General features: G+C 39.5%; 1 protein-coding gene across 1 annotated transcript; it reads right to left on the minus strand.

Moving 5' to 3' along the window:
- Positions 1-416: 416 nt before the first annotated feature.
- plp2b (proteolipid protein 2b) lies at positions 417-7,654 on the minus strand. The gene is made up of 4 exons (XM_005930685.3): positions 7,258-7,654; positions 3,023-3,178; positions 2,828-2,926; positions 417-1,943 (listed from the first exon to the last, which is right to left on the minus strand). The coding sequence occupies exons 1-4, from the start codon at positions 7,351-7,353 to the stop codon at positions 1,824-1,826; spliced, it is 471 nt and encodes a 156-aa protein (XP_005930747.1). The 5' UTR covers positions 7,354-7,654; the 3' UTR covers positions 417-1,823.
- Positions 7,655-9,241: the final 1,587 nt, after the last annotated feature.

Here is a 9,241-nt window from a genome sequence, read left to right on the forward strand (position 1 = left end):
GGTGGGACCTTAAGAGAGCCGTTCATCAACGAATACCTGCAAACCTCGATGAACTGAAGCAATAGTGTAAAGAAGGGCGGGACAGAATTCCTCCACAGCAATGAGGAAACTCATAAAGTCATGCGGAAAATGATTACGTCAAGTTATTGCTAGTAAAGGTCATTCCATGACTGAATCATGGGAGCGTATTTAGTTTTTCTCAGGATTGCTTCTGTATATATCACGTCATCTTTTTGTTTATCTCGTGCTGTATTTACCCAATTTTTATAGACCTGACAAGGACCAGGTGTCCTGATATGCAATACCTTTGAACAGATAGTGTACTTTTTACCATGACTGTATACACTTGTAAATGAAGCACTTTAAGATAATTTAGCAGGACACATGAGTGTACAGAGCAAGCCAGAAAACTGATCTTCTTTGTGGTAAAATGGCTTTTATTTCCCTTTGAACTTTGAAATTACAGACTCTTGTAAAGCATATTAAGATGGAAAAAAAAACAAAAACAAAACACCAAAGGGGTTGAGGAAAGACTCGCAGTACATATCCTAATGTTAACATAGCATGTTCAAAAAATGGACTGTGCTACTGAGCAGTATACAGTCTACAGGAAAATATTGTAGCACCTTAAAACAATGTGTTACAAACGTAAGAAAAATGCATAACCTGAGCAAGAATCCAAGAGCTGTAGGCAAAACTTGAAGATGATGATCTAATTTTAAATAATAAAAGTGAGGTTGTTTAGTTAATGGGCTATCTATGGGTCCTAAATTCCAAAATTCTAGAAGAAAAACGACCAAAGACTGCTGATTAATAAAAATGAAATCAAATGTTTTAGTACTTAGAAACAAAAGATGAAACGGAAGAAGGTGAGGGAACTGGTTACTCTGAATGAGACTTTTAAGGCACTATAAAACACACAGAACACTATTAAATAACAGAAAAGCAAAGGTGTAACCAGCTGAGAAAGTACAAAAAAAGTCCCCCAAGAAGACATTTATAATATTAAACAATTCAAAAAGCACCACCTCTGTGTCAGTTGCTTCTGAAGCCCAAATAACACAGTTACTATTTACTACAGCAGTCCAACAGTGAACAGTAGACAAGTTGCATGATGACATCATCCAAAGTCCTCCTAGAAGCAAGTCTGGCCATTTGGCATCTTGATAAGACCATTGGGCACAGATATTTTAAAGGATTATGAAAATGAACTCTTATTTCAGTGATTAAGGGGACACCTGGAAAAAAGAGTGCTTTATGAGTTTGCTGCCCCCAAAATAATGCTTTAAAAAGCTTTTTATCACCCAGGAGGTTACACTTCACCAGCGTCTTTGCTGTTATGGAATTATCTCAGAAGCATCGGTTGAGGATTCTGTGAGTGCTAGGTCGCTCTTTCATAATCTCTCTGCATTAATCAAAGTGTTCCCTATTATTGGCAGCTTTCCCCTTTTAGTCTGGTTGGAATAAAAGTTTGAGAGGGGAATCCCTCATGGAGTAGACATACAGACAGATGCCAGCACCCCTTATTAAGGCTATGTCATCTTCTTTTCAGGCTTCATTCTTTAAGATACATTTCATCTGTTCAGGCCATGCAGCAGCATTTATTAAACTGTGACTTGCTCATTTTACTGTCCATCCTCCTCTCTGAACCGCTCCTCTGTTAACCTTTGCCCAAATGACTGCTTTTGGTTCTTCTGTGTTCTTGACAGAAGTATTTCTGTGTGAGAACATTTAAACTCTGCCATCTGTTAAAAACAAAAACAGTCAAGACATTAGAGAAAATTGCACATATCAAATAAAACCAAGAACGCGTTTTGAATGCATTAACAAAAACTGTTTTTCTCACCAGTCGGAGCTGCTGAGTGCTGTCTGTTACTTTGGACTTGGAGGAAGATTGTGTAGGTGTCGTATGCAAATATCAGCCCAGCGAACAACCCAAACACCTAAGAAGCAAGAACTGACAATCAGAATCACAACTAACACAAATACAATCTAAATAAATGATCAGTATTTTGTTAAAGTTAAGTGCCAGAAGACTTTGTGCTCTTCACACTATTAGACACTTTGGTTCATGAAGAAGCCAATGTGGGGACAGACTTGTGCCTGATATACAGCTGCAAAGCACATGTTTGGGACTAAACACGTGATTAATACAAAAGACTACGTGTAGACATAGCATACCACGAGGATGGTTGTGGTGGGGAAATGAGATGTGAAATTTATCTTTAACATACAGAAAATCTACTGTCATTAGGAGCATGATCAACTTCTCTCACTCAAAGGGACTTGTCAAAATTGCTCATTGTTCATCTGAGGATTTGTGAATCTGCACTGAGTGTTTTCAGTGAGAGCAGCAGTATGTTCAGTCAGACCTCATGACCAAAGTAATACAGTGACAGTTGTCAGTACATCTAGTGGCAAAAAACACCAATAACTCATCTTCTTAAAGGTTTATCAAATTCAGGGTCCCTGGTCCCTATCATGCTTGTGACATGTGATATAAGCATGACATCATACTGGACAGGACACCACATATCTGCAACTTGCATGCAAAGTTTTTAAAGGTTACAGGTGTATCCTGCTCAAAGGCAAAAACTAATGATAAAGCAACTTTAAAATGGGTTTGTTGGTTTTTTCCGCTTAAAAAACAAAACAAAACAAAAAAACACCTTTGTTACACCAGGCATTCAGTTTTCACATGTATAACTGGCAGCACCGAAATTAGTCAGTGGTAACAGCCATCAGTTGTCAAAATAAACAGAAATAAATATGAGCGGATGCAGTATGCAGCTAAGAACTCAGGCTGAGTCATTCTGGCTTAACGAACCGCGCCTGCGATACGAGCTCCATCCCCAGATCCTCCAATGAAATTGATCAGAGAGGTGATGATGTAGAGGACTGCACCAATCCCAGCACGGAACAGATCCTGCACAAAAGAGGGAAGCAAAAGATGAAGCATTATGCAATTTAGCACAGAAATGTGTCAGAGGGTGTGCATGTAGTTATGTGTGTGCGGACTCACAGTCCAGACCCAGTTGATCACTAGGATCTGCTTGTCCAGGTCCATCATGAAGATGCCGAAGAAGATCATGGAGAAGATCATCTCACATATGGCCAACGCAGAGTAGCCTCCATACACGGAAGAAGCATAGCAGATGATGACGATAAAACTGACAAGCTAAGATAGAGATGAGAGAAAAGAGGAGATAAGACTTGATATCAGTGTACATTTCACAGGAAACTAACACCCACACTGCGTAAATTCCTCTACCCTGTTAGAATTTCCAGGTATAAAAATCAGCTGCAATTTCTCTGAGATAGGACTGCACATTTTTGTAGCGTCACACAGCAACAGAAAATAATGTCTATAGAGCTGTCACGTCCAGCTGGACAGTAAATGACTCCAACAAAGGCATCATTATTCTGCTTACAGCAGCCACTTGACTACTTCCAAGTCAACATTCACATGACAACAGCTATTCATGCTAACAAATTATTTTCTAGACAAAATACTATTAGAGTGAGACAACTGAACAGAGCATAATGCACAGTGTCTGCCTATCACACGCTGCTTTCATCTTAGATTTACAGCCAGTGATTGTTTCATCATATTTTTCCATATAAGGGGGAAAAAAAAAAAAAAGTCAGCGTGCATTCTTCTCGCTCAAATGAAACGCGGCCAGTGTGGAGAAACCATAAACTCAGGCAGCCTACAGCTCACTATCAGTCTGTTTTTCAATATCGCTATTGTTGCCGCTGTCAAACTGTGTGGGCAGATGCTTTCACACAAAGTTATATAACAGCCGTAAAGGAGAGCAAACTTCAAAGGTTCAAAAGTATAACTATATTTGCTAAAACACACTAACTGGCATTCATTTTATTTGATTTGTGACAACATTCAGGGAATCCTTTTCCTGCACATTTGTCTTTAAACCTCACAGCAGGGTTTGTGCCACTTACACACGTGCCAAAAAACAAGACTGCATATATAGGAAAAGGGGAAATTACATTAAAACCCACTGAAAACATTAAATTCATGGTGCATAGGAATGAAAAATGATATTCCTTCTTTTAACTAATGAATTTACTAATTAATCAGTGCAGGTCTTAAACACGTAAGCATCCTATCACTTAAAAAAAATATATATATACACTTACTTTTTTACCCTAAATCTTATATTAGGTATGATTCTTTTTTGACCCAGAGCCTTTTAAAGAAAGCACATCACATCATAATCTATGGTTACATTCATCATAGTCGTGTAATACTTACTAAATAAAATCACACTCTTAACTCTGACATGCATCTAAAAAAGGCAGTTGCACTCAATGCAATGTTTTATTCTCAGACACAGACGACTCAGGAGACAGTGTCAAATCACAGCAGTCTATATGATACACGCATGATTTAACTGACTTGACACCAGCCCCTACATCTGTCACTACAGCCTCCCCTCCCCACACACGAACAGCCAGCCAGCAACTCTGATGCATCAGTAGTTCGTGTGTTCCTGAGACTGGCACAGGCTGCCTCTGTAGTGCAGTCAGGAGGCTGAGGCCAAGGCCCTACACAAAAGAAGCTCTATTCGGGCTCGAGGCGGCTGCTCTGAGAGCAGTGGCTACTGAGGAGGCCGTCGCACAGAGAAACACCCACTACACAAGAGTCCCTCTGAACAAGAAAGTCTCTGAGTTGTTGACACCTTTATGTTTTGCACACAGCAGTAGATCTGTTTGCACCAGGCAGCTTTAAAAGATCCCAGGCAGGATCTTTTCAAATCAGAAAAATAAGCTGCTCTCGTTGAATTGACTGGGAGGGAAACTGTTGTGAACGGCTGGCTATTTATAGTCAGCAGCAACATGAGGGCAAAGACGTAGTACACAGTGCAGAGCCATTCCAAACAGCAACAGTTGCTAGGGAAGTCAATGAATGTGTGCAAGAGCAAGAAGGGAAAGTCCTATTTCATCTCTCTTCTTACTTAAAACTACTCATTTGTACCCATTATACACGTTGCATTCCCCACCCACCCCCCAAAAAACCTGAATCACTAAAAACGGATTTCCACTCTTCAATCACTGAACTAGTTCACATTCTTAATATTATAAGCAAGGTCATTAATTAGCTCATCACAACTCATTGCCACAGACTTAACTGTGCCATGTGAAACATGCGCTACATGGGTGTGACTGTGACCTGCGAGTTGCTCTGCAAATACAAACATGTTCATGCATGGTCATGCTTCTTACAGGCAGAAAATAAAAATAGGTCTAAACCTAATTTGGTGATGCACTGAAACCTTGAGGCTAAAATACTGTGCGTGAAGTCACGAAGTTTATTCCTTCACATTTTTGGTTTAACAACTGGCATGCTTCTGCATCCCTGCCTGCTGGGATGAGATACCCCTTTTCCTATTAAAATGAAAACACCCATAATAAGCAGTAATCACATCTGCCTTCCTGTTTGCTCCCACGGTCCTTCTCCCTACACTCCAAAGCATTTCAGATATCCACCATCAGATGACTTCCGTCTGAGTTTATCAGTCTCCAGTAAAGTAATGAGTAGGAGAGGAAACAAACTATGAAGGGTGTTCAGTGAAGCATAAAGCAAACCTATCCTTGAATGGCAGACCAGAGATGTGTGCGTTAAACATTTCATGCATTCTTTGTTCCCAGGGTAAAACTTCACACCAGCTTGGAATTTCCATTATCTGGCAAAGCCGATTTTTTTTTTTTTTTTTTTTTTTTGGGGGGGGGGGGGGGGGGTTTACAGTGGGCAGACTACTGACCACCAACATCTGAGGGGCTGCTTTATAATGAGCTTGTCGAGCTATGAGAGCAAAAAGTTTGATCGGCGGAAAAAAAGCGCATTCTCCGTTTTACTCAGTGGAACGCATTAATTCATTTTGTTTTGGATATTAATGCTGACCCGTTTTATTTGTTTTTCCTTTTGTCTTTGCAATTTACTATGTTCAGTTTATCCTTTATCGGGTGGATGAATGCTATTAAATATTTGGGATCTATGTTAACAGTGAACCTATTAAAGCAGAAACATACAGGAAATATCTGGCAATTTGTACAGTTTAATGTTTGGTTGTTTTAACACAAGTCATTTCCCTCAACTCATGTAGGGTGATCTGATAAAACTTCGACTCAAGAGCTTAATGTGAAGCTGACAAACATTTTAAAAAGGTATTCATTCTCTGCCTGAAGGAAACATATCAACTACAAGTAAAAGTCCTATATTCCAAAGCTTCTGCAATCATATTACTCAATCCATACTGTTGTCTTTTTACTATGCATATGGAATTTATTATGAGTCTCCAAGTGGTGCTGATTGTTTTGCATTCTCATACATTGCGTTATATTTCACCAGCTGACTGGAATCTATAACAAACATCTTAGTTTGTAAATTGCAACACAGAAAAAAATAAGCAGTGGAAGTGCAATGACATCAAGTACAGTACTTAAGTAAATTTACTTAGATACTGATCCACTGACAATACGGAACTTATGCAAAGTATTTAAACTTAAAGTGACTCATGTGTTAAGAGATCACACCGCTGTGAAATGCAAACAAAGGCGTTCATGTGAAAATAGTGGTCAAGGACAGTAAAGTACAACAGTATTCCCAGACAGGAAGTCATTTTAATTTGCCACTAAGACAGTTTATTATTAGGAGCTGTAGGTTGTTTGCATTTATACTTCTATTCCTGCCTTTGCGGGGTGCATGCAGCCCTGTTAACCAGAGCCAGATGTGCAAACCTATAATGTGGGATGGAAAATCCTTTTATGAGCCTTTATACTACCAATAATGTGATATACGTTGCATTTTGCTACTCTGGCTACAGACAATATCCAGCCTGTAAGTGAGCACGTGAGACGGTGGGCTGAGTTAACCTATGTGACCTTTAATGATCAGCATTTCAGCTCCTTGGTGCAAAAAGCAAAAACAGTGGAGCAGCAGTGACAGGTGGAATCCCTTCAACTCTGAGAAAGCACATACTTTTCATTCCTTATACAGACTAGAGTGAGAAATGTGAATAACAAAAGAGAAGAAAACCGAGCAAAGGGAAAATGACACATTAGTGATTAAAAAAAAATCAATAGATACAGAACACAAATCCACTTAGCCATCTATAAATTATTGATTAGTTACAAGTGAGCTTTACACGCAGCATATTAAAGCCATATCTGTGAGTCGTTAAACGTGGATCATCACAGCAGAGCGGCACACAAATATCACAGTGAGAACAAACTTACTATTTCTGCTGCCAGGATGAACCCTTTCTGGGTCTTCACGTAGCTTTTCAGCCTCTCCACGCAGCTGGGAGAGCCGGACGCACTTGTATCAGCCATTCTGTACTTTATCAAAGTTCACTAAACAGACAGTGTGTATTCGACCCCTAACTACGAGCAGATTAAACAAATGTTCTTCTTTCTTTCTTTAGTGGAGGAAAGTTTGGAGAGTGCTGCCCTGGTGCGGTTTATCGTTGCTCTTGCTTAAATTGGCGAGTCGTTATTTTCCCCTCAGGCGGATGAATCAACTTCTCCGAGCAGAGGTCTTGATGAAATGCGGCTATTGGACTCCAGCACGACCACAGAAGCTCTGCGGAAACTCTACAAGAGGGAGGGACAAGGAACCAGCGTAGGAGTTCACTGCCGGGCGTTGGCTCGCTACCGCTTTCCTCAAGGGGAGCTGTTTCTCTGCAATTACCCAAGTTATTTTAATGTTTTGTTATGTCATTTTAGGTTGTTTACATTTGCTTTATACCGTGGCGCTGCCGGGGATTATTTAACTGCAAATAAACTAGATTGTTATGCTGGTGCTTGTGCTTTATTATTTGCACAGAGCGCTAAAATCCCTAAAAACTATATGTAGGACGAAGAGAATGGGTTACTAGAGAGCAAAGAAACCATGCAAGTTACACGTTTACTTACAAATATGTTGCTTTACTACATACTTTCCCCGTCTCCCTTAAAAGGTGAAAACAAGAAGGCTGACAGGAAGCTAAACAAAAGACTAGAGCTTCAGTCCAACTTTTTTCTTTTCATTGTTTTCCTTGCATCATATTCGCTGACATATGCATAATTTGTGACTTTGAGCACACGCAGAGCAAAAAAAGAAAAAAAAAGTGTGACATGCCAGCTTGCACCGTGAACAGGGGCGTTTCCAGGTTTTTTTTCTATTGGGGTGGCAAATGGAGCGACGACGAGCACGAGGCGTGAGGAGTGCAGGGTATTTGATCAGAAATAAACCCAATGTAGAAAACGGGTGTGCAAAACATTTTCAGCCGTGTGTGGAGTCTTGATGCAGATGGTATTATGAGAAATGGGAAAACTTGTTTTGTGGTTAGTAGTAGGGGCGTGTTTTGGTTATTGATTTAAATCGATTCTAGCTTGGATAACGTGATATCAATTAAAATCCTGAATCGATTTTTTTTATATAAATTAATTTTGCCGGAAATGCCAGAATCTCAGGTTAAACCGCACACAATTTCAACAACCACCAAACAGCTAAAACAGTAAATGAGAGCAGGAACACGGATTCTGCACAAAGTCGCCTTTCTCACCTGACGGGGCTCAAAGCCGACAGCCCGCTGATTCTGATGTTTCGGCGGGTCCCTGCTTTGTGTTTACGTCTTTTTTGCGCTAGACAAACAATATGACTGAACCAGCAGCAAAAGAAGATCCAAACTACGCTTCACATAAACATCGTCAAATTCAAATTTTATTTGTCAAATTTGAATTTGACATTGTCATGAAATACCTCTGACTTTTGCTGTTTTGCCTCCACCACAATAAAAATCACACTTCATGGACATCTCTCTCTCTCTCTCTCTCTCTCTGTATACTTCAAGAAAAGTTTCCCGTCTAAAAATCTGTTCTCTGCATTATTCGCTTGCTTGTTGCGCACAAGTCTACGGTTTTTTTACAGCGCTGTCGGCCGCTGTCTTTTCCTTTTACCTATACTTCCGAAAATAAAACCTAATTTCTGCTGAATTCTTTATTGTAACTTGAATAAATTCTTTTAAAAACTGAATTTGAATTAGTCTAATTTGAAATTCAATTTATTGGTTTGAAAATGATCATCACTACATTGAATTTTATATTTTGACATTGAATTCCTTTGCTTTGAAACTGTATTTTATCCTTTAAAAATTTAGCTCTCGAATAATTTCAGGTTGTCTTTTTGTTTATCTCGTGAAAATGATTACGTCAAGTTATTGCTAGTAAAGGTCATTCC

Source organism: Haplochromis burtoni, unplaced genomic scaffold (genome assembly GCF_018398535.1).
Source record: "Haplochromis burtoni strain Fernald_Lab_line unplaced genomic scaffold, NCSU_Asbu1 Contig_134, whole genome shotgun sequence".
Classification (NCBI taxonomy): Eukaryota; Metazoa; Chordata; class Actinopteri; order Cichliformes; family Cichlidae; genus Haplochromis; species Haplochromis burtoni.